The 25,431-nt window shown below is 46.1% G+C and overlaps 1 protein-coding gene across 4 annotated transcripts in view; it reads left to right on the forward strand.

Moving 5' to 3' along the window:
* Positions 1-25,431, forward strand: part of LOC138579460 (glyceraldehyde-3-phosphate dehydrogenase-like) — a 1,247,463-nt gene that overhangs the window by 672,973 nt on the left and 549,059 nt on the right. For all 4 annotated transcript variants that reach the window (XM_069649792.1, XM_069649794.1, XM_069649793.1 and 1 more), the window contains 2 exons: positions 25,004-25,119; positions 25,215-25,296. In XM_069649792.1, coding sequence (XP_069505893.1) covers positions 25,004-25,119; positions 25,215-25,296 — 198 coding nt within the window. The remainder of the gene's footprint in view (positions 1-25,003; positions 25,120-25,214; positions 25,297-25,431) is intronic.

Here is a 25,431-nt window from a genome sequence, read left to right on the forward strand (position 1 = left end):
AACTGCATATTTACGTGTGGCATTCATGTTTGGGCACTTACCGGCATCTGCAGGTGGGCTCACTCCTGCCTCAGCCTCCCCGATCCCATGGATTCCCTCTAGGTGGAGGACGCTGCTGCAACGCTCCTCCCATGCTTGCAGCCTCAGTGGGGAAGGGGGTCCTCCGCCTGCCCCACTGCTGCGTTGGCGGTGCGTGGAAATGAGGTTGCGTACCCTCAGCCTCAGTTCGTCCCACCGCTTGTGGCAGTCATTCACGCTCCTCACTGTCACGCCCACAGTGGTGCACTTGCGTGCAGCTTCGGCCCACACCTCCTTCCTCCGCTGCTGTGTGGCACGCCGTTGGTCGGCGCTGAACAGCATCTCCGCATTGTCCACAATGTGCTCCACCAAGACGGTTAGCTCCGCCTCGCTGAAGCCCTGTTTGCGCTGCCTCTGAGCAGGAATCCTGGCAGACATGCAGGTGGTCCCTTTTGGCTTCTCAGAGTTAGGATTGTGCTTGTGCTGGCTCTGGATGGCAATGGATTGTGCTTTTATATGATGGCCGCCTCTCTGTTTCCTGTTTTGGCGATCATGGTATTTCCGGTTCCGTGTCCGTGGCGGCAGAGGCGGACACAGGTTTTGCGCCACGTGTGGCTGCGTTATTTCCATTTCCGTGGGGTTTTCCTTGACGGCGGTAACAACGTTTCCGAGTCCGTGTGGTGTGCGCGACCGACAGCGTCTAATCGGACGGTTTTTCCGCAACCTTGCGGACACGGAAACGTTTTTACCGCCGTCACAGATTTTGCACGGTCCCGGACTGGCAGGTTGAAATGAGGCCCATTGTCTAAGCCAAAGAAGAGCAAGTATAATAAAGAGACATTGTCAGCATTTGGTTGATGTAAAAGTGGGATTACAAGGCTGGCAGGAGAGAAGCCCTCCTTATAGAAAACATTGAGAAGGAGAGGAGCATAACCTGCATTACATGTGGTAATTATACAAGTGGAACAAACAGCACCATGTGTATCATGTCTTCCCAGAAGAAGTAGTACATTTTGATGTTGTTGAAAGTCAGACTTTCCCAAACTGTTTGAAGTAAATCTCACCACAGAAGTACTTGTAGTAGTGTTAGGAGCTTTTTGTCCTGGTAGGCGAGTATACCATGATAGGGACTTTTTAGTGATGGTCCTGGCAGGTTAGTGTACCAGGAAGAAATGAACGAATTACTGTGTTGTGGTTGAAGGTAGAAAAGAAGAAGAAGCGGCAAGACCACTAAAGTGTTTCTTGAACTGTTGTGGAATTATCCTGACAAAACTTTGTTGTTGATACAGAAGAATTGTGAAAGTGTCTTGTTTCTTAAGAAGAAAAGGATTTGTGGAACTCTTTGCTACAAGCGAAGAGTGTTGTGGAATCATATACAGAAGAATTGTGAAAGTGGTTTGTTTCTTAAGACAAAGTTGTGTTGAACTCTTTGCTATGAATGGAGAGATAAATACTTCTTTAATTGAGCTGTTGGCTAAAATCCACATGAAAGACTTTTTCAGCAGGAAGAACTTTATAATGAGAACTTGGTTACAAAACTGAACTTTCTTGTTTGAACTTGTGATTGAAAATCCTGCTTTGAATCTGGGGAAGGGGGATCCAACCCGGGTGATGAGGATATACAGTAATTAGGTTTATGTTGAACATTAATGTTATTTTTGGTATTTCTCTTGCGGAGAAGCAAGGGAGGATCACCTGGGTGGAGGGTCCGTGGGGAATAGAAGTGGGGTACCTTTGAGCGAGACATGGTTTCCCCCTTTTCCTATTTACAACCAACCCAACCCCTCCCCAAGTATCATAGGCTGTTAGAAGCCAGTTCACCTAATTTCTCCACAATTGACACTTGACAGTACTGGGACGAAGAAGACGCAACTAAGAGCAATGAAGACAATCCCCTTTTACTGGGATGAGGAAGATGCGTACTATGATCTGTGAATGTCATTCAAGTCCCTTTTATTGTGGTCAGGCGGGGCTAATTGAGCATTCACACCTGCAGCCTATCAAGGGGCTGCAAGTGTATAAAAAGAGATCTGCCCAGTATAAAAGACAGTGACTGGAGAAGCAGCAAGGAAGCCGGTGCAAGCAGACGCTGGGAAATATAGAGAGAGGCGGTCCCTGGAAGCATGGTGTGGGAGTTGACACTCCCTGGAGATGGCTGAACACAGTGGGGGTAGCCATATGAGAAGGCTGCCCCTTTCCTTGTTGCTTAATGTGCTTGTCCCCCTGTGTGAGAAGACAAACACAGGAGTGTCTGAAGGGCAGGAGCTGGAGCCCTGACACTACAAACTGAAGGCTGTGTGATCTGCTGAGAATACTTTGTACTTTTTGTGTATTTCGAAGGTCTCCAAACACTGGGCAATTCAATTAAAGTAAAACAAACGCTTATTGGACAACAGATGAAAGTGCAAATTAACCATAAGCCAAACTCATGATTATTGAATACCGAACTGAATCAAAACCTTGTTGACCATCAGAATTAAGATATTTGGAACCAAGAAAGGGAAAAGAACCTCACATCCCAACAAACTATTGTTTTTTACAAACCACAGCATGTTAAGTTCTAAATTGAAAGTGACTTTAAGGAACATTCAAACAAAAGGTGCTGAAGCTTGATTTACAGGGGAACTTTAAAAATGACAAGGAGTATTGATTTCCACTTGTGTGAACTGCGTTACTTAAATCTTGGGGCAGGGAACCCCGAGTCTTCGCTTGGGAAAGGGAACCCTGGGTACTGATTTAGACTAAGTCCAAGGAAGGTAATTTTGAGACTTTTTGTGGAACTGTTTTACATTTGGGTATGGAGCTGAAAGGAAGCTGCGAGCTGGAAGAAGCTCAGAACGTTGTGTTTAACACTGTTTTCTTTTTGTTTGCTGACATCCCCACACATTGTACAGATTTAGTTGTGAAGAAAAGTATGTTTTGGACACAGACAGATTCTTCAGCTGAACTGTTCCCTTAGTTTTCTTTAGGTAAGGAAATCCCACTTTAGTATAGGGCAAGTGAGGCCTTTTTCCATCCTGACAATAGCCATTGGCGTAGTCTTAACTGTACTGGATTTTAAAAGTACTATTGCTCTAGTATGGGTGTATTGTAATGAAGGCTATGTTTAAAGTAGTTAGATACCTGTTGGCATATTCTAACTGTATTGGATTTTAAAAGTACTACTGTAGTACTATGGATGTATTATGTAAGTATAAGTGTGATGGCATGTTTGAAGTGTATTGTAATGAAGGCTATGTTTAATGTAGTTAGATACCTATTGGCGCATTCTAACTCTATTAAACCGTACTTTATCGAGTAACTTTGGGTTGCAAGAATATTAGGTAGGCATTTGTTAGATTTGCTGGTAACCTATATTTCTGAGTAATGGAAATGTTACAATCAAACCAACAACTTTTTTTTTTTTACATATGCAGTATTGTGGTCCGAAGTGGTATATTATGCCTACTGATGTGAAGGTTTTCTTACCAAGAGATACGTGACTGTGTGTAAAGCTAGTGAGCTTGCAGTTATTTTTGGTACCATCTGCGCTATACCTTAAAAGCATTAGTATCATATATTGGCCATGTGAATCTATTTGTATGCTGGAGTGATTGTCTGAATTGCAAAAAGAGCATAATATGCCATGATTGCATTCTGTAGAAGCTGTTGAAATAGAATGGATTCACAGTTTGGTATGGATACATACACAAATTGTTCATTAGGGATGTGCTCTTGTGAAACAGGGTTGCAGAGAGTGCATGTATGTTTCACGTGTATGAAATGTGGGCGATTTCATTTATAGGGATGTTTTTTGTTTGTAATACTTGTAATAAGTACATTAGGCATTCTTGTGGATCTTCCTGTGTGTTTATGGTGAAGTTTACCATTCCTGCACAGTAGTCCAATTATTGCTTTATACCTGAGACACTGTTGGTGCTGTCAGTATTATTTGTGGCAGTTGTATAATGGAGAAGCATTTGAAAACATAACTGGTCTGAGCCGTTTAAGAAAATGTTCTGAAGAATTGGAGGCAATTGGAAGAGACGATTGATTGCTACATTTGCATAGCAATTTACTCCAGTTGTGTTGCGGAATTTAAATGGAACAGAGTTTTGTCTCTGTATCTTTTGATAGGTCTGTAGTTGTTTTTGGACGAGAGACATTTGTCTCTGTGTCTTTTGATGGACGTGTAGTTGTTTTAGGACTAGAGAGATTCCTGCTTGTATAATTGGAGGGATCTGTAGATGTTGTTTGTTTTTTCAGTGGGATTTTAGCAGGATCTGGTATAGCTTCTGGTTTTATCAGTTCTCTTATTAAAGTTTTTTTTTATTTTTAGGTAAAGACTACAGAACTAGGTTGGAATGGGCAGTGCACCTAGCCTGTTGTATTCTAGGATGCAAGGAATGTTGCGTTGATTTTGTTTGCATCAAAGTTAGCTAGGAATAGACGATCAAGTGTACAGAGACGTGAAGTGCTACGTAACTCAGACCTTCTTTGAAGACTGGCGCTAATGTTGGTTAGTGTGTGTTCTAGAGTTAGACCTTGCCACTTGTGAATAGTGGCATCATATGCAAGAGACAGATGCAAGAGACAGAAGGAATTGTTCTCTGCAGTTATACATGTCTTTGAAAAGAAGGAAACCTGCTATTGTGCAGCGTATTCTTTTAACTTCTGCAAGATGTTGACAAACTGAATGTTGTCGTGTGGATATGTTTGGAAGCCAACAACTGTACTAATTGCTCCATTGAATAAACCTTGTTCTACGCCAAGGTTATGTATTAGAATTACTCTGCAGTTTAGACACAGATTTAAAGGTTTTTCAATCCAGCTATGTTGGAGAAAACTTTTTCTAAGCTATTTTGTTGTGCTGTTACTTGTTGACACATACAGAGTGTTGTGCCATGCACTTCTAGTTTGTCTGTGGAGCTGATATTCAGTATGGGTTGCATTTCTTTTTTCAACATTGTATCATTGAATTTGCTACAGCTTGCAAGCGTTGCCATTAAGCACATGGATTTTAGATTTGGCTGAGTTAATTGTTCCATGACATCAGGGGCAGATGTGTTTTGTCTATACAGCTCTTGTATTACTCTAGTTTTTAAGGTGGATTTTGTATTTTTAGTAAGCAGACCAGTTCTAATGCTTTTTAAAATGTTAGTTGGTTTTCTGTAGACAAAATACTTCCAGAGATTTACATTGCCAATGCTGCCGAGTGTATGACAGCATTCTTCGTGTCCTAATGTTTTGAATATGAGTTGCCCTTTCACTGGTCTTAACTGTAGGAGGTCTCCGAAAACAATAAAGTGTATTGCTCCTAAACAGTTCCTTATAGTCTGTTTTTAGGACTTCTTGCATTCTGAGATGAATTAGAGCGAGCATGAGTTTGGAAACCAGGCTTACTTCATCAACTAGGAGGACTTTCATTTGTTGGTGAATTCTGCGTACTTCAGTAGCAGCTTCTGGTGACAGTTTGTAGTATTCTAATTTATGTTCATGTTCTACTGGGAGGAGACGTAGTCTGTGTAAAGTTACACGTCCTATGTGGTCGGCAGATAGACTTTTGGGAGCTGTTAAAACAGCTGAAAGGTTATCTGTTAACTCTTGCAGAAATGTCCTGATTATTTTAATTACAAATGTGTTTGCAAAACCAACTTCACCACTTACATACAAGAGCAGAAGTTTATAATTTTTACAGCTACAAGTTTTAGTTTCATGTTTTAGTCCATTTTTAATTTCTTCAGTGACGTCTAGGTAATGTGGTGTATCAGTAGTGATTCCTCCCTGGGGTGCTGCTCATGTGGCCAGGGAAAGGCAGACGCTTCCTGATTCCCACCCTGGGGGTGGTGTACTGTGTGAGGATCTCATGGTGTGGGGGGCGGGGAGGAGGGTAGAAACAAGCCAGGAAGATTGGGAATCTCTCCTGTTTAATTTTCCCTGAAATCCCTGTCATAGTCCACATTTTCTCGTCTTCAGTGGGAGCTTTTGAACAGCACCGTCCTTCTCTGACCGCTCTGCACGCACAGACGGTATTCACTGTCCGTTACAGGTCAGCCTGAGGGGAAAGGGGAAGTGGAGAAAATAAACAACACTGGAACCCTTCAAACTTCTTGCATTGCACCCTGTACAGGAATTAAATGTGTAATTATATTACATACAACAATTAAACATCTGAATTTTTGGAGTTTTTTTGTTTTTTTTTTATCCAAAGCTGACTTTCTCTGATGTGTTAGCACTAAGTTTTCATTCAGTTTTTTCTTGTTTGCTCATGCAATTGTCTTTTTCAAAAACATACAATTTGTTCACATATTTCTGAGAATTGTGCTTTCCTGTCTCCAATTGCAGTTCCTGTTTTATTTCTTAGCTGCCAGAAATGTTAGCTTTAGATAGGCCTATTTTCCTGATAAGCAACTTTTCAGTAAGTTTATTATTCCACAGCATGGGGTCTGGCATGGATTTACATGCTCATGAATATCCCCTGTCATCAGTCTGGGAATCCTTGGTAAAAGAAAAAAGTTTCACTTTCACTTTAAAACTGAATTTTGAATGGATTGTGTCCTCCCACGTATTCCTTACCTTTGATATGTCCAATACCCCAGCTTTGCTGCCTCAGAAAATAAAAATTAAGCAGGGGCTGCTGTGCGTCGATATACCGCAGGTATACGTAGCACGCGCAGCGCCGTTGGCCTCAGTTCTGTTTTTCCGCACTTCAGAGACCCGCACAGGATCTGCCTGTTGTGTTTGGGGTCGAATCATCCGTGTTCGGAGTGCTGGGACTGCCTATCTGTGGCAGCCAAAGCATTGAGAGAGCGTAGAGGGAAGCTTGCGGCAGGTAAGCCTAAAAAATCCCCTACTACTCCATCTAAACAAAATAGGACGAGTCAAGATCAACTTCTTGTCGAAAGAGCTCCAAGCATTCCTGTTCGAGAAGTGGTTTACACCACTCGTCGACTTCGAGGCATGGAAAAAAGAGGCGCCAGAGGTTGCCATCCTACTCGTTGTCCAGTTCACCAGAACGGGTTGTTTGTCCTTCCAAATCTAGTACACCGGCACAGTGGGAACAGTTTAGACTCTGTATGCTAATGGTTTTGAAGAACGCGCTTTTCCCCACTCGACAACACCTAAAGACGATTCTCCAGTCGAAAGACCTCGGAAGCACAAAACCTGTGCGTCTTCGGACCCGGCCAACCAAGTCTCCTCGAGAGTGATCTCATCCCTCGAGTCGAGAAAAATTCTCCTCAAAGACTAAAAAACAAACGTCATCGACATCGAAAGAAACCTCTATTACAGGATTAAAAAGTGCATCATCGACGCCATCGTCGCCTATACCGATGGAGAAGCCATTGACGTCTCGAGTGTCGACCTCCTCAGCGCCACATGTGTCGATCCCATCGGCACAATCATCGAAACCATCAACGCTACCGTCAAAGCCTTCAACGCATTTGTCGATGCCATTGACGTTAACAATTTCAACGTTTTCGGCTCCTGTGATGACTACCATAATCCCTACTTCAATTGAAAAAACGTATACTCTTCTACCACGATCAGACTTCTTTAAATCCCTCTCTTCAATTTATGAAGCTGCGGTATGGGATACCATCAGTGCCTGAGGAACTTATATCAGAGGATTCTCGCATGAAGAATTTACAAGAATGTCTTCATGAGGCTAGTGCTATTGACACCTCTCCTGAGGTTGATTTTGGAAAGGCAGACCCTGGAGACCATGCAGAGATAACATAAAGACAGCTAATGTCAAGGGTTGAGACACATGCCTGTTTTTTAACAGGACGATGTCACAGATATTAGACAAAGGGCCACAGGAGGACCCAATTGTCCCTTTCAATCAGACCTTGCAAAGGAGAGTGGCTTCTAATTGGGAAATACCAGAGGTTATAACAGCTGTAAATAAAAAACTAACAGCCAAATACAGAGCCTCTAGTTCTGACCCTTTGTACCTCTCCAAGCACCCTACACCAGAAAGCCTGGTAGTGCAAGCAGCCACATCCTCAGGTAGACAAAATGCCTATCATATTATACCGCAGGATAGAGATGATGAACGTTATGACGCCATGGCCGAGAAGGTTTTCTCAGCCGGCAGCATGGCTTTAAAATCTACCAATGCTGCGTGCACGCTAGCAAGATTTGCACACACCCTTTGGGAGTGCATTTCTATGGTGGCTGACCATATCCCGAGAGGGAGGAGCGAGACGGTTTCCTTAACATTGTCAAGGATGGGAAAGGCGCTATGTGCGAATCCCTCCAGACTGGTCTCGACTCTGTTGACCGCATCAGCAGAGCCATGGCAGCTAGTAAAGTGATTAGAAGATTTGCTTGGTTGCGAAAGTCAGGATTTGCCCCAGACGTACAATCCAGGCTTCTCAACATGCACTTTGACGGCACGCATTTATTTGGAAATAAAGCTGATGAGAATTTGGAGAAACTGCAAACTTCCAAGGCAGCAGCAAAATCCCTTGGAACCGCAATAAGACAAACTCCAAATCGCCCCACAGGTACGCCCTGGAGGGCAAGGTCCTTTTTCTATTATTCCGCATTCGGATGAGGCAGAGGAAAGTAGGTGCAAGTGGATCTAGGTCACCTGGCCTAAGCCCCGGCCACTTGGTGCCGTCCTGCCTGCCGCTCTTTTTCACCACTTAGCAAGCCCCACCCACCTAGTGCCTTCCTGCTTGCCGCTCTTTTTCCTACTTAAGGAGCCCTCCAGCCTCTTTTCCTTTGCAGATGGGGAGCAGGTTCAGGTGGATCTAGGTCACCTGGCCTAAACCCCGCCCACCTGGTGCCTTCCTGCCTGCCGCTCTTTTTCACCGCTTAGCAAGCCCAGCACACCCTTTTCCTATCTCCTCCCCTTTTCTTCTATGCACTTACTCTATCTGAATTGTCCCTGGACCTAATATGATAGCAACCTCGTCTGTTTCCTCCACCCTCCCATTATTGTTTTTTTCCTCCCCACCCCGTCCCCTCATTCACTATCTGAAATGTCGTCATGCCTAGTATGATAGTCACTTGTTTTGTTCCTCTCCTCCCTTTCTGCACCCCTCTCCCTCATCTTTTGTTTTCTCCGGCTCTACCAGAAATGTCGTCAGCCCTGGTACGGTAGTCGCCTGTCTGTTTCCATTTCCTTCCCACTCGCCCCTCCCTTCCATATCTATGTCTTAGGTCTTGCACTATCTGAAATGTTGTCAGGCCGAGTATGATAGTTAATTTCACATCCTTACTGTTCATGGCCTGTAAGAATGTCATTGTATTTTCCCTTGTTCCCTCCCTTGCCTTGAAGTGCTTTGAAACACATTGTGTATAGGCGCTATTGCTCAAAGAGGACATAAACGATTCCCCCGTGGTGGACAGGGGAGAGGTACTAAAACCGCAACAGCAGCGGCTGCCTTACCTTCAGCCACTGCGTCAGCCGCTCCAAAACCTCTCTGAGGTCTTTGTACACAAGACTGCAGTCGGAGGCAGGTTGTCACAGCAGAATGGCAGGCTATTACTTCAGATGCTTGGGCATTGGGAACAGTTGCCCAAGGTTACTGCCTACCTTTCCTGCAAAAACCTCAGACATCCACCGGTGAACAACTCTTTGAATATTTCAGATCCCCTCATTATACAGGAGATTTTAACCTTGCTAGCGAAAGGTGCTATAGAACCAGAGTCTGAAGCGGAGAGGATCAAGGGTTGGTACTCCCCATATTTTCTAATTCCAAAGAAGGACGGAGGATTGAGACCCATCTTGGACTTAAGAGACTTGAACAAGCTCCTCAGGAAGGACAAGTTCAAGATGGTAACTCTTTCTCAGATCGTTCTGGCCCTCCAGCCTCAGGATTGGATGGTATCATTGGACCTCCAGGATGCTTACTTTCATGTGCCAATCCATCACAAGCAAAGGCAGTACCTGAGATTCACCGTTGGCGGTTCTCATCAGTTTCAAGGTCTGCCATTTGGGCTGATCTCCACCCTGAGGGTTTTTCAGCAAGCTAATGGCAGTTGTGGCAGCAAGTCTCAGGAGAGGGGGGATTCACGTCTACCCCTACCTAGACGATTGGCTGATCAGGGCCAGTTCCCCAGAACAGGCCCTGAAACATCTCCGCTCCACCTGTCACTGCCTTCACAGGTTGGACCTAATACGGAATAATGATGTTCACAGTCAGACAGGGTTCTAGACAGATACCCTACAGGATGTTCCTTTTGATCTTTTTGAGCCTGTTTCAAGACCGCCCCTATGACTGCTTCTGACGCATCGCTTTACACTATGAAGGGTCTAGAAGTATCTGGCTGACAGACACAGGATGGGAGCTTCCGTGAATAGCTTCTTAAGAAGTTGAAACGCTGAATCTTGTTTGAGTCCAATTATAAGGGACATTTTTCTTGAGCAGATAAGTGATGGGTAATACAATGGCTGAAAAATTAGAGATGAATTTTCTGTGAAATTCGCTAAGCCGAGGAGTGACTGAATCTGTTTTACTGAAGTGGGCTCAGGCCGTGTGATGATAGCAGCAGTCTTTCTATGGTCCATAGCAATCCCTGATGGGCTGATAACAAAGCCCAAATAGTGAATGGAGGTACACTGGAATTCACACTTTTCTGGTGTGGCCAGAAGGTGATTATCACGTAGTCGTTGTAAAATGCTACTGATGTGCTGTTGATGATCTTCCGGCTTCTGGGAATAGAGCAGAATATCTTCCAGGTAAACTATGACGTGTTGGTGTCTGAAATAATCTGGTCCATAAACCATTGGAAACTTGAGGGTGCATTCATCAGGCCGAATGGCATCACGAGATATTGGAAGAGACCTAACGGTGTATGAAAGGCTGTTTTCCACTCGTCGCCTGATCTAACACGAATGAGGTGATACGCCCCACGTAAATCCAGTTTGGTAAATAGAACTGCTCCTTGTAGGACCTCTAGGATGTCTGCAATTAATGGCAAGGGATATTTGTCTTTCCTTGTTACCTGGTTCAAGCCCTGATAGTCAAGGCAGATTGTAATTCAGTGGACCCCATTTTGGGGAACAAAAGAGATGCACCAGCGGGGACTTCGAAGGGCGGATTAGTCGGTTCTTTAGGTTGGAGTCAAGATATTTCCGGAGAGCAATCTTCTCAGGCGTAGAAAGAATAAATATCCTTCCAAAGGGTATTATGGTGTTCGGTAGGGTCTCAATGGCACAGTCTTCTGGGCGATGGAGTGGCGGTTCCTTTCCAAAAAGACTTAAGCAAAGTCCTGATATTCAGTGGGTACTTGTTTCACATGTGATAGAGACCACCTGTTTATCCTCAATTGCGACAGAAGTATCCAGTTCAAGTTCATGTTGCAGACTATGATTCATACAATACTTAGAACCAAGACAAAGTGTTCCTGCTGCCAAGTTGATGAAAGGGTTATGTTTCTGTAGCCATGCATGCCAAGAACCACCGCATAATGAGCTGGCTTGATAATATCAAAACTGATCTCTTCTCTATGATGATTGATCAATAGAGTGAGCAGTTTGTTTTTCAAAGTGATGGGTCCAGTGGACAAGGGTCTCCCACCACTCCTTTCACAGTTTGTATTCTGGTCTGGGAATTTTATTGCGTTCTGCCCAATCACTGTCTAAGAAATAACCCATTGCTCCACAGTCTACCAGTGCTTGTACTGACGTAGGTTCCATGTTGAAGGGCTTCAAGACCACCTGTAAGACTACTAAGGAAGTTCTTGAAGTGGGCTCATTATGTACTGGTGAAGTGGAGCTTTGCCTGATCTCCCGGTCCTGAGCTCCTTTCAGGGTCGGGAGCTGGTGTTTCCCGAATGCCAGGGCGGTGCTATTTGGCAATTCCTCCCTGTATGCTTTGAGGAGGTCCTGATCGACTCTGCAAGCTCTTTCTTCTCGGGTCAAGGGACCTCGGAGTGTTCCTAAATGCATGGGTTCAGGTTCAGTTGAAACTCAGGGTCCAGGGTTTAGAGAAGTAACATTTACAGAGGGCCTTTGGAATGAAGTCTGATGCCGCCTCTTCTCTGCCTTTCTTGTATATGGAAGTCGATCTGCAGGGATGTGTCAAGAAGGGCTTGAAAGGTGTGCGGTCGGGCGACTCTGGCTAGTTCATCTTTAAAGTCCTCTTTGAGACCACGCCTAAAGAGTGTAAAACATGCATCAGAGGACCAATTTGCTTCCTTGGTTAGTTGTTTAAACTTGGTAGCGTAAGTTAACATATCTTGGGATCCTTGCTGGAAGTCCAATTAATTTTCCTGAATCGTATACACCACATCGGGGACATGGCTCTAAATGATCTAAGGAAAGTTGCCTAGCCATCCAGTAATGGGTCTCCAGCAGGAACCAAAGGCGTAGCCCAAGTCAGGGCGTTATCTGACAAATAAAAAATTATGTAGCCCAATTTAGCTCTGTTAGAAGCAAAATAATGCTGCTTAAAGGTGAAATGTATCAGGTAGGAGTCCAAAAACTGCTGTAGCTTCCATGGTGAACCATCATACTTTTCCAAGGAGGAACCCACAGTAGGACTTTCTTGGGTTAGTACTTCCCTGGTCAGCACTAGCTGACCGTGTTGCATTTTTTGCCTTTAGATTCTGTACTTCCGTACCCAACTCATGCATGCCTCTTAACATGTGCTGAACGGGATCTATCTGCACTCGTTTAGTAGTTATTTGGCGTCTGAAACTGTCAGTCTGATTGAGAGCTCCCCTAGGACTTCTTTGCTGGTGGCTTGCCTGAAGATGTTTGCCTGAAGATGCCCGTCGAGACTACAGTTTAGACCTGGTGTCATGCAGATAAGGGCGTGACTCTCTGGAAGCCACAGGGAAAAAGGACCTCCCCGAAAAAGAGGACGTAGGGGGTGGATTAAAAAAAAACTGTTGCAGCATTTTGTAGTGGGTGAAGATCAAGACCAATAAGTGACTGAAGAAGATTTATAGGAACAATGCCAGACACGAGAGTTCAGAAAAACCAAGGGAGGAATGAGCAAGAGAACCAAGATCCAGGGGGAGAAACAGGAGAATCCCGAAGGAACCAAGACACTGGAGAAGAAGGGAATGACAGCCAGCTGATGGCACACAGGGAACAGGGAACACGGATGGAACCAGGAATAGGGGAACAAGACAAGATCTCAGAATGTGCTGAGCCGGGAAAGTAATTCCGAGCATTGAGATGCACGGAGCAGCATAACCCGGCGAGTGATAAGCCGGAGAGCCGGAAACAAGAACAACATTCAGCACTGTGTGCCACAACTAGAGCTCACTGAACGTTTTCCTGTTACAAGATGCGGCACCATGTTGGGGTGGCGGGAATTGGGCCTGTCAGTCGTGGCGTCGGTCTCCATGATGACCACAGCTACCACGAGCGATAGCGCATGGCACTCTGTCATGCACTCAACCACTGTGCACCGATCGTGGCGGTCCTCCTTCTTTCCCCGATTCTCCCGATGACTCTGCAGGAGGTTTCCATGGCACCCCAGGGACGCAGGGCAACATGTGCAGCAACTACACAAAACAAAGCAGTCACGTGGCAATGCCATGTCATGTGATGTGTCTTGTGATTTAGCAGGAAGTTATTCCTGCTCTACTTCGATGCTGCGCCTCAGCACTGCCTTGCTTCTGAGCTGTGTTGCGGGTGGCCCCTAGTCTTTTCGCATTTTTTATGAACCTCTGGCTTTTTGAACTTTTGGCTTTGGCATTTTCCTGGATTTCTGCAGTTTTTTTCCCCTGCTTCAGTTGGTGAACTGGATATTTACTGGCTTTTGAATAACTTGGATTGTGAACCTGGACTTTTTGGCTTTGGAACTCTTATAGATTATCCCTGAATTTGGTACTTTGGACGTTAGACCTTATGGAATTTCTTTTTCCTGAAACTTTGGTGAGACCAATACATTAAACATTGTTACCTTCCTAGCTTGAGCCCTGGTGCCGTTTGGGCTATGCCTGCCTCATCTGGATTGCTGACAACATGTAGCAGGATCAGTTTGTTAGGGCTTGACTATTATCGGACCAGGTATGTTATGTATAGTGGGGCGTTTGCATGATTCTATAATTAACCCTCTGTATAACTAAGCCCCTGTTTTCTTCTAGCTGCAGAGTGTCTGGCGGTACTATATCCTGTCTCACCTTTTGTCTCAGTTTCTGGTCAGAGATTCTCTTTGCCTTTCTTTGGCTGGTACTTGGGGAAGAAGGTACAAGTTCGTCTGGGACCTCAGTTCACACCATTCCGTTACTACAGTCCGGTCCATCAAGTTCCTGCTGGGGATGATGTCCTCCCGCATTCATCTGGTTGCCATTTTCAGGCTGCAGATCAGACCGCTCCAGGAGTTTCTGGATGTTAGATGGCAGCAAGTCACCAGCACTTGGACCGAGAAGATAGACCTTAATCAGGCATTCCACCAGGCCCTGCAGTGGTTGTCAGTATGCCCACATCCATCACGGGGTGCTCCCTTTCACATCCCTGCGTATCAAGCAACATCACGACCAACGCCTCCCTCGAGGGTTGAGGAGCCCACACAGTACAATCTTACGCCAGGGGACTCTGGCTCCCGGAAAGGAAGGAGTTACACATCAATGTCCCAGAACTACAGGCAGTCTTCTGAGTCCTCAGGTCTTTTCAGCCTCATCTCCAGGGGAAGGTGGTATGGGTCTTCACAGACAACACCACCACCATGTTTTACATTAGGCAAGAGGGCGGGACATGCTTCCCTGCTCTATCCTTGGAAGCACAGAACCTCTGATGCTGGGCTGAATGCATGTTCCTTGTGCCATTTCACCTGGCAGGTGTCAAAAACACCACCACAAACTCTCTCAGCACGGAGCTGCGCGCCTGCCACCAATAGGAGCTTCAACAAGCGCAAGTGTCTCGTCTCTTCAAAGAGTGGGGCCACCCCCAAATGCGACCGTTGCCAACGCCAAGTGCCAGAGATTTGCCAGCAGGTTCCCTCAGCCAAGGAATCTGGGGGACGCCTAATCGTTCCCTTTGGAGGGCTTCTTCCTGTAAACATTCCCACCAATCTGCTGTTGCTACATGTGATCAACACACTCAGACAGTGTTACTGCAAGATGATACTGATTGCCCCTGCGTGGCCCAGGCAGATCTGGTACTCCAACCTTCTCCATCTGTCGGTTTCTCCAGCCATCAAACTGTCTGTTTTAGAACCTCCTCACCAGAGAAGGAGGGTCAGTCCGGCACCACGATCCAGTGTCTCTGAACCTCACGGCCTGGCTCCTGCAGCCCTAGAATTTGGGCACTTCTTTGCCTTTGTAATGCAGGAATATTCTGGTGAAGGCCAGTGCCCCAAACACAAGTGGAAGTGCTTTACTGTGTGGTGCGGGCCGGAGAAGATTTCTCGGTTGCGTTTCAGAGCGCCACAGCTTTTCCCGTACCAGTTCTCGCTATCCAAGGCTGACCTTGCCTACGCTTCTATCAAGTTACACCTAGCCGCCATAGCCCGATACACCCAGACTCCAGGCAGACTCCATCTGGTCAGACAGGCTTGCTAAGGAGTTCCTCAAAGGCCTCTTCAGACCTGCCCCAGCATGGAAGCTCACCATTGTACTGTCTAAACTAATGGGGACTCCGTTTGAACCTTTGATCGAGCCCTTCTGAAATTTCCGTCTTGGAAGACCGCCTTCTTGGTGGTGATCACCTCGGCCAGACTGGTCGGGTAACTGCAGGCTCTCTCCTGTAAACCTCCATATTTGTTGTTCTACTCAGTTAAGGTGGTTCTGCAAACTCATCCTTCCTTTATGTCTAAGTACCATCAGAATTTCATCTAAATGAGCCTTTGGTTCTACCAGTTTTCTTCACAAATCCTCCTTCACCTGCTGAAAGGGCGTTGCATGTGCTGGATGTTGTGTGGGCACTGAGGTTTTATGTTGCACGCACAAAGGACTTTTGACAGACTTCTCAACTTTAAGTCAATTTTGTGCCTGTGGGAAATGGAAAGGCCCTATCTAAGGCGTTGATCTCCAGGTGGTTCTCATGCTGTATCATGCAATGCCATAGTCTGGCCAACAGACAGCTTCCGGGACGGCAGATAGCCTGTTCCACCAGGGCCATCGCAGCGACAACGTTTCTCTCTGGTTTTCCCCTGCTCAAAATCTGCAGTGCTGCTACTTGGAGGTCTACTCACACTTTCATAAGATTCTACTGCTTCGACAGGGATTCCAGGAGGAGACCCGGGTCGACCAAGCAGTGCTGTGCAACCTGTTTGTTTGAGGTGAGTCTGTTCCAGGGATAAGTGTATTGCGTCTGTGAGCCTTGCTTCCTCCCGTGGTTGTGTATATGTACTGCTGTGTAATCGTATTCATGAGCATGTGAATCCATGCAAGACCCCATGCTGGAAAATGAATTTACCTGTAACTCTTGTAATCCAAGATGGGTCTCGCATGGATTCACATCTCCTTCCTTCCCCTCTTTGGCTCTTCTTGGTTCATACTGCCACTTTACGTGCATTACCAAATCTGGAGATGGCTACCAGGTGTTAGGGAGAATTCTCTGTTTAGGCTGAATTTCCTAACCTAGTGAGTCCCCCAGCAGCTTTGCTGGATTTCTGGAGTTTGTTTTTTTCTCCTGCCAAGAGTGAGACTCTTTTTTTCCCACTCTTGGACCTGATTTATGGTGTTCCTTTGAATGTTAATGTGTTTCATGGGCTATGGGGTCTTTTACTCCATAGGGTCTTATATATTTTTTGTATGTGTGATACACAGCACCCTCTGTGCAGTAACACCGGGGTGTCATAGTGACCCCCCACAATAGACTCCATACCCTGGGACTGACTACTGTCTCCCAGGGCATGTAAAGTCTCCATTGGCTTCACTAGTCCCAAATTACTAACAGAACCAGTACAAACCATCATATTGTGGACGTACTGGTAGGGGCAATTCGATTGCCCCTGGGTCTGTTATTCGAGGGGGCACTGTCCCGTTCCCCCCTCGTCGAGTTTTGGCTGGTGGCAGTGGATACTACTTTTTATATTCAACCGCGAATATATGATTTACCCATTGTTCGAGGCTAATTCTTTTTAACATAGCCTCTAACATACCGCCGGTTTATTTATTTAATATTCATTCACCGGTTGGTATTTTCTGCCAGAACTCGGTTTTAAAATGGCGTTTGTGTTCGCCTCTAACTCCAAACTAAAGGTCGAGCCCTTTGTTCCACTTTTTGGCGGGCTTCTCCACAGAAGCCTCCAAAAGTGGTGCCACTCTGTCTGGGTACCACAGGGCGTGTGGGAGGGGGTTTAGGCACCCTGGACTGAGTTACCTTGGTAACTCAAGTCGCACTCTTGTGTGATTGGCCCAAGTGGTGAGCCGGCCGGCTCACCACTTAGCATTTTTGATTGACAGCTAGGCTGAGTGAATGGGGGTGTGCTGCATAAAAGCAGGGCTTTTGGGACTGGAACTTCAGAAGTAGCCACAGGACCTGAAAATCCGACGAGGGAAAATCTGAGCCGGCCTGCTACGACGACACCACTGGTGGAGCCCTGCTGACGCGACTCACCACTTCCCAACGACAGAGGAGATCTCCCGGCTGGAGAGTCTTCTTCCCCTGACTGGTGGGCACAACCAGTTCACCTTCCTTTCTCGCATCCCAGGATGTCTTGTGGTCGAATTGCCCGTGCCAAACACCCCGGCAACTGGATAGCCACTTACCACTGGACCGCGAATAAAAGGACCGCTCCTTTTAATTGAGAACTCTGCGGCTGGTTTCTTCCCTGGCAGTGCAATGGACTCCTGCTTTCCTCCCCGACGAGATCCTCTTCCCCCAGACGAAGCACCGACTTGCACCCGCTGCCAGGAACAACTGCCCCGCTGGAGCGTTCTCACCATTTCAAGGTACCATGTCCGCCAGGCCTCCCTTTCTAAAGATTGCTGCAAGTTAACAATAATCCCTTAACCTTCTGGACTGGGCTGGCCGCCTTGACCATCTAACTGGTCCCTTTCTTTTTGGTCCAACTCTTTCTGAACTTATTGCAAGACTTTTGGGCACTTTGAACCGTGTGACCTTGGACACATTTCGACCGGAGCCTCTTAAAGTGGGTCCGGCCTTGTTAACTTTGACTTTACGGTTTTAACCTGCCTTCTTCTCCTACTGTGTTCTTCCGAAAGTGTTGGGATCTGTTTCTATCTTTGCTCTGCCTTTCTCTCCCTTTTAAACCGATTGATTAGAGTGCCATCTTCGTTAAGCGCTCACTGCTGTCTGAAAATAAGTGTTGCTTTACTTAAGACTTGTCTAACTAATCGTTGAAGGGAAAGTATATCTTTTAGTGACCGTGTTTTTGAACTGCTTGATATTAGTGCCAGTGTGTTTTCTAGATGTTTTTTAAAATAAATAATTATATCTCTTTTACACCAAGCTCTGGTCAGTGTTTGCTTGTTCTACAGTGTTCTTTTGACCTATTGTGAATACTCTGTACACTGTCTAACTCTTCTTGAGAGAAGTCTGACTGCTCAGCCCCAGCTACCAGGTAAATCTGGGTGGTACAGACTGCTACCAAGTGGGTTTACTGCCAACCACCTGTAGTCTTAAATCTTTTGCAGTGGTCCCAGAGGGAACTGCACTGGTTTCTGCCTAACACCAGGGATGGAGCTTAGGAGGAAGAGTGTCATTGGCTGGGGCAGTATGGCCCAATGTGATACTGATAGGCTATAGAGGAGACAAGCAGTTTTTTAGCTTGAAATGTACTGAGGATTCCCAGCCTGATAACAGGGAATATTTATGAGCATGTGAATCTATGCAAGACATGCTGGAGAACAAGTGTTACAGGTAAGTAACTTGTTCCTTTCACCCTGCTTCTTGTACTTCAATTTATCTTCCCGCCTCAGTTCCGCTGTCACTTTCCTTTCCTCCGTCTGTGCCAGAGCGTAAGGGCTTCATGTTGTGGGTCACCTGTGGACGTCAATAGGCAGCGACGGCGGACCCTCACAATCATTCCCTCAGGTGTCTAGGCCCAGATCATCAGTGGAATTTGTGCTTCTATTGTGATTCCCTCTCGGTCCAGGCATTTGAAAGAAGACTCTTCAGTTGGAAGGAGGTCTTCCACAGCGTTCCTCTGGTCCATCTCCATCTCCAAGAAACTGCCCAGTGAGTACCCTTTATTTCAGAGCACTCCCCAGCTCATCCAGTTCAGGGAGGAGTCATCGGGACTCTTGCATAAACAGTGCTCGCCCTGAAGTGCCCTACTCAGGGCCTAAACTGGATACCGGAGGCCCCTCCGAGGTTCCCCCCAGGGAGGGCTAAAAGTACTGTGGTCACCTCCGATGTTCCCCACAAGGGGGCTAAGACGTTTACCAGTAATGCTGAGGATCCCCGTTCTGGGGCTAGTAAAACCAGATTATCGTCTGAAGTTCCCCTCAAAGGGGCTAAACTATAGTATCAGCCACACTGATTTATTCAAGTATCCCTTAAAAAGGGCTAATAATGATTGAAAGTGCCTAAAATGACAGCCAAAACCACCATGGCTTCAGACAAATCTGTGACGCACATTACAACAGAAAGCCTCAAAATGGTGGCTCCTCAGGTGTCAACGACGTCGGCCATTTTGTCTGCGCTTTCAGCGACAAGCTCTGATGCCAGAACAAGTCTTTTTTGTCTGCATCTTTGGGGAGAGACCTTTACCGTCCAAGAGTGGATTGGACTCTGCATACGAGAATGCCATTGCCACCAAAGGTTTCTGTTCCTCCTACCTCAGCACCATTACACTACATGAATCTGTGGTTGGGGGGAACCTCTTGGCAGCCAGTGTCAACTGAATCATGGAGACAGAATCAGTTTCACAGACCGATACCAACTCCGCAGCCAAGGTAATCTTCAGAGGATTGCATTCAGACCCAATGAAGACCTACTTCAAATACCTATTTCAGTAGGTTTTTCCAGGTCACAGGATCCTCCAAAGCCAGTGGAAGTACTGTCTCCTCCTGGTCTTCCTCAACCACCGGTGGCGCGGCCTCCCTAACCTGTGCCGCATGTGCGTGCCTACTGCCTCCTGCTGAAAGTCCAGGCGATAAGGATGTGGCAGATGTGTATGAGGAAAAGGAGGGCCCGCTTCATCAATCAGGGCTTTTCATAACCGGGTGATTGATCTCATGTCTTATTTGGATATCCCAACACCCGACCTCCTACCCGTCAGGGGGGGTTTTTGTCAGGGCAATTACTTTAAAAGCACTGGATCGTTCAGGGATTTTCATTCAGAAGGATATCTTGGCTGAGGCAAAGGTGTGGGAAAAACCGCACTTGTGCCAACACAAACAAAAAGCGTCTGAAGAAATTCCTCTAACATGCCCACTTCTATCTTCTACGGTGGTGGCAGCGAATACCCTCCACTAAAAGTCTTTGGCATCTTCTTCAGCATCTCAAGTCTTATCAAAGGAAGACAATATTTTAGTGGGTTATTGGAAGAAAGTGTTTGCAATTGCAGCCCTCCAACTCCGTCAGGCAAATTCAGAATCTGTCCTGGAATGTGGGAGGAGCTCTTGGAGTTCGAACAGTCCATTCCCCAAGACAAACTTGACCATTTCAAGACCAGTTTATCAGATGCCAGATTTCTGGCTCAAGATTTATTAGAAGCCGCAGCCCATCATATAAATAAATCAGCACGCAGTCTTATGATTGGCATTGATGTCACCCATCAAGCTTGGCTCCATGCGACCAAGTTTGCAAAGGAAGTCCATAGTGTAATCTATTTTCTATACATCAGTGCTTGGGAATCTCCCACAGTATGGAGGAAAGGGGACCGGACTGAGGAGTATGAAAAAGTTTCTCACCTTAGTGACTAACGTTCTCTTAGTCCATAGTCCCCTTTCCTCCATACGCCCGCTGTCATGATCTCTGCTTCCAAAAGATCAGGACTTGCCCGACTCTCTTGGAAGCAGACCCATAACCCCGGTTCCGAGTGCCAGCCAGTCCCAATTGGGACCTTTTGGACCCTGTCCTGGCGCCAGTGGCACCAGGCTCATAAATATGCCCAGTCCCAGCGCTGGAAGCGCTGGGATCATAATGCTTGGGTGGACTTACCTGCAGCAGACCATGCTGCTTACTTACCTGCCAGTTGAACCCCTGATCCTCTTCTGTTTGGGACTACTTTTCCTGTTGGGTGGGGCAGGAGCCACTCCCTAGGTTCAGAACACTGGAACTCTTCTGGAAAGCAGGAACTCTTTTCTTACCTAGGCGTGGCTGTGGAAGGAGACACCTAAGCACTACAGGAGGCTATTTAAACCACACCCGATGGATGAATCTTGCTTTGCGTTATTCTGCATTCTCTGCAGCAGAATGCTCATCGTGTCTTCTGCTTCTGATCCTGGGCCTAAGGGAACAAAGGCTTACCATCCTGGAATCCAGTCTTCAGCAGCACCTGTAAAGACAAAGAAAGAACAGGTTAGCACTACGGTCTTCAGTGGCAGCGCATCTCTTACCTGGTCCATCGGCTGTCACCAACGCCTCGCGCTGCATTCCGGCATCTGAAAGACAAAGGCTTACCTACTCTTCGCATGCTCCGGAGGTCTTCGCACTGCATTCCGGCATCTGAAAGACAAAAGCTTACCAGCTCTTCGCACGCTCCGGAGGCCTTCGGCGCTGCATCCCGCATCTGAAAGACAAAAGAAGGTGCGTTTAAAGACATTGGGCAACTTTATTACTCACGTGCCATTACTCCTTCCCACGCCGAATCCAGTGGGTATTCCAGCACCCTTCAGCTTCTCTAAAGCTCCGAACTTGTACCTGCAAGATAAAAGGGACAGTTAGTGCGCATCGTGAAGCAGGCTACAAGCGCTTACTTACGTGCTTCCAGGCGCTTCTATTCCTCACGCGGGTTCGATCCTCAACTCTCATCAGCCCGCCATCCGCCATCGCCGGAACCCTGCAAAACAAGAGATATCATTACAAAAGACTTTTAAGACATTTGAAGTGCCCAGAACTTACCGTTCGTGCAGTTAACGACGGACAGCAGTCCTCTGAGGTCAAGAGGCCTGCACCCTTATCCAGTGAAGAAACTGGTTACGGCACCCTGCCCCGAGGCAGATGGAGAGCTCGGCGTTCACTTACCTAAGGTGAGGGTGTTAACCTTTGGGGTTCTACAGGAGAAGAGAAAGAGAAGAGGAGAGAGGCACCCAATAACCCCAGTTCATTAATCCCATATTTTCTATTTGCAGACATATTACTCTTCGAGTCAGACATACAGTGCACAGAGGTCCAGCCCAAAGAGCCAACCGTGTGTTACACATCACCTTTGAAGATACGGCATTCACCCAGTCAAGACCGGCGCCTCTGCGGGAATCAGGTGAGCGTTACACCCGCCCCTAAAAAAGTAGTTGCTAATGTGTCTACCGACGGTGGCGATCACAAAGGACGATATGCTGGGCGGGTTCAGGAAGGTGTGGCTACAGCCATACAGAGTCATACTAGAGCCATACACGCCCAACGTTTTTGGAAGCTACCAAATAATGCTCCATCCTGTCCCGAAGGATGGAATATCCCACAAGTATGAAGATAAGAGGACTATGGACTAGGAGTATGTTAGTCACCACGGTAAGTAACTTGTTCTTTCCTCCATACACCCATCCCCCTAAATTAGTTAGATCGGTCCTCCCGGTCCTTTCGAGGGATCAAGGTTCCTGAAGAATTATGGTGTAAAACAGATCCCTCACTGGAAGAGACCCACCAACTAGCAAAAGAACTTGATTTTAGGAAACCTGGCCTCATGAATTGGAAAGAAGGCCTACTGAAACAATAACAGAGGTAAACATGGTAACATTGAGCATGAAAGTGAAATAAAAAATGAATCCGAATACTAGCATAAATAGGCAAAGTACAAAGTATCAGGTAGCATCAAAATGAATTCATGAGAAAATCATAGGAAGATGTTTCAGGTGTGGGTCGAAGCCTCATCTAGTGAATGACTTAGAATGTTATGCTTGGGATGTCATTTGCTGTAACTGTGGGCGCAAAGGTTATCAAACTCGTTGTTGGATACTAGGCAATATTAGAAATATCTGAGAAGGTGGCACAAGTGACAATGAATGCTCAACGACATCTGAGATAGCAATGGGGAACTTTCTTGCGATAGGTGCCTTTGGTGGCAAGAAACAAAAACCGTATGTTACACTCAAAAGTCAATAACATCATGACAAGAGTACTGGTAGATCGGGGTGCTGACTTTATGCTAATAGATGAGCTAACATGGAGAAAGGACTTGCAAAGTTGAACATTTCTGGAGACAGAAATTGAAGCTAGTGCATATGGAGAAATTGCAATAGAAGGATTTGGTGAATTTGACGCTACCTGAAACATACGTCTGTGATACGAGTAACGAGGGTTGCCTCCTTTTATTTATTGATCATTTATAAAGCGCCTATACACTTAGCAACAAGCGCTTCAAAGCGCTTTAACGCAGTGAGGGAATAAAGTGTTTGAACATTCTTACTAGTCATTGGTACATTTAGAATGGGCAAGTGCAATGCGTTTAGAGGTACAACATCAGACATGGGGAAAACAAACTGTTAAACAGGACAATAATTAATGCATGTGTCTGACGGTCGTTACACTATGCAAGAGCTTAAACAAAAAAGAGGGAGAGAGGGAATGGGGGTTTGGGGTAAGACAAAACAAGTAAGTGCAGAAACAATAGAGGTTAATGGGGTGGGGGAGGGCGACAGGATAGGCACAACCAGTAATCACCTAGAATCTAATGTAAGCACAGGTATAACAATACATGAAAGCGAAGAGTGGTAAAGATGTAAAGTAATGTCATTTTAAAGAGCTAGGAGCTGCCAAATCATGAATGAATTCAATTCGCTGGGTGCCAAACGATCTTGAATGTCAAGCCGGGAAGTCACTGAAAGCCCCCGGACTAGGTGAATACTAGGAGGAGTCGAGAAGAGAGAGAAGAAAGAGGGGGTCCAACGGTCCAGCCAGGATAGGACTGGGTCAGACTGGGGCCTTTGATGAGGGTCTTAGTTGGAAGAGCCGGCTGTCCGGCCTGTCGGCTGCTGATTGGCAAGATGAAGTTAAAGCAGGCCAATCGCCACTGCCACAGTGCGAGCCAGGCAGAGGCACTCCTGTGCCTGAAGAACAAAGGTGCTGGCGGCCATGATGGAGTGGGGCAGGCCGACCGGCAGCTAATAATCATTAGGGCCCGCAAGGCAGCACCACTGCAGGTGCTGCATGTTCAAAGATTGCAGCATAGCACCCAACAAACGGAGACACGTGGCGGCATCAAGGATTGCGCAGCAAGTCTAGCAGAACCTCAGTGGTCATGGGATGATGACGCAGAGCTGCGCATTCAACTAAACCCATCGAAAAGATGTTGATGATTGCAGGAGACAGTGGTAAGGGAGAAAAATGGTGACTGACAACATAATTGCATGGTTCCAGAGGTATTTTTCAAAGAAGTGGGTGTCTCATAGTTTTCACACCTTGTTAAGTTGAAGAAAGGTGCCACACCGGTTTCAATAGGTGTCCATAGGGTACCTTTGGAACTCATGGAGGAGGTACCATCTGAGCTAAACGAATGGAGAAGGAATAAATCATTGATAAAAATGATGCCTCAGATGGGGTCTGCCCAGTACTAGTAGTATTGCATAACCCCAATTGATTAGTGAGGTAATGCTAGATTTAAGAGGACTGAACAGTAATATAGTGACAGAAAAGGTTCCCTTGTCAGTAATTTCGGAACTGAAAGATCAAACATTTTCATTAATTGACTTGAAATTGGGTTACCATCCGGTTCATCCACAAATATGAAAAGTATGAGGAATGTGAGTGTCTGTGTAAAGTGTTGTTTTATGAGGAGCACTTTGCATTTCTCCTGTGAATAATTTGAGATAGTAACCATGATCAAAGCTACCAAACCTCGGGTGCAAGCTTCATCACGGCGATGCATGACCAGCTCCAAAAGATGGATTTTAACTTGTGAGTTGCAGCGGTGACAGGGTGCTGGTTCTGTTTTCTCCCAATATCACATTGTTCTTTAAAACAACAGTTTGTAATAAGTGTATTCAGGTTTGTGCTATGAGAATGAACTGTTTTTCTCTCTAGGCTCATCTTGCGGGTGGTGCCAAGCGTGTGATCATTTCGGCCCCGTCATCTGATGCTCCCATGTTTGTGATGGGCGTGAATCATGAGAAATATGACAATTCTCTCAAAGTGGTCAGGTATTTCTTTAGATGCATAGACTGCTCTTTGGAACATTGTGGCGCAGGATGCTTTGGTTGTGTCTTCTCATGTTGAATGCTTTCTATCTCCCCAGCAATGCGTCCTGCACCACTAACTGCCTGGCTCCTCTGGCCAAAGTCATCAACGATAACTTTACAATCATTGAGGCTTTAATGGTAAGTATGGCGGGTTATGCGTGAGAAACAAAATATGCTACTGTGGTCTGCACCACTGTTTACACTCAATGCCCATGATGGTCTTTGGGGACTCCCAGAATATATTTTCAGCCTCCCTGTCACAATTGGGCCTAT

The sequence above is a fragment of the Ambystoma mexicanum genome, chromosome 3p (assembly GCF_040938575.1).
Source record: "Ambystoma mexicanum isolate Mex_15411 chromosome 3p, UKY_AmexF1_1, whole genome shotgun sequence".
NCBI lineage: Eukaryota > Metazoa > Chordata > Amphibia > Caudata > Ambystomatidae > Ambystoma > Ambystoma mexicanum.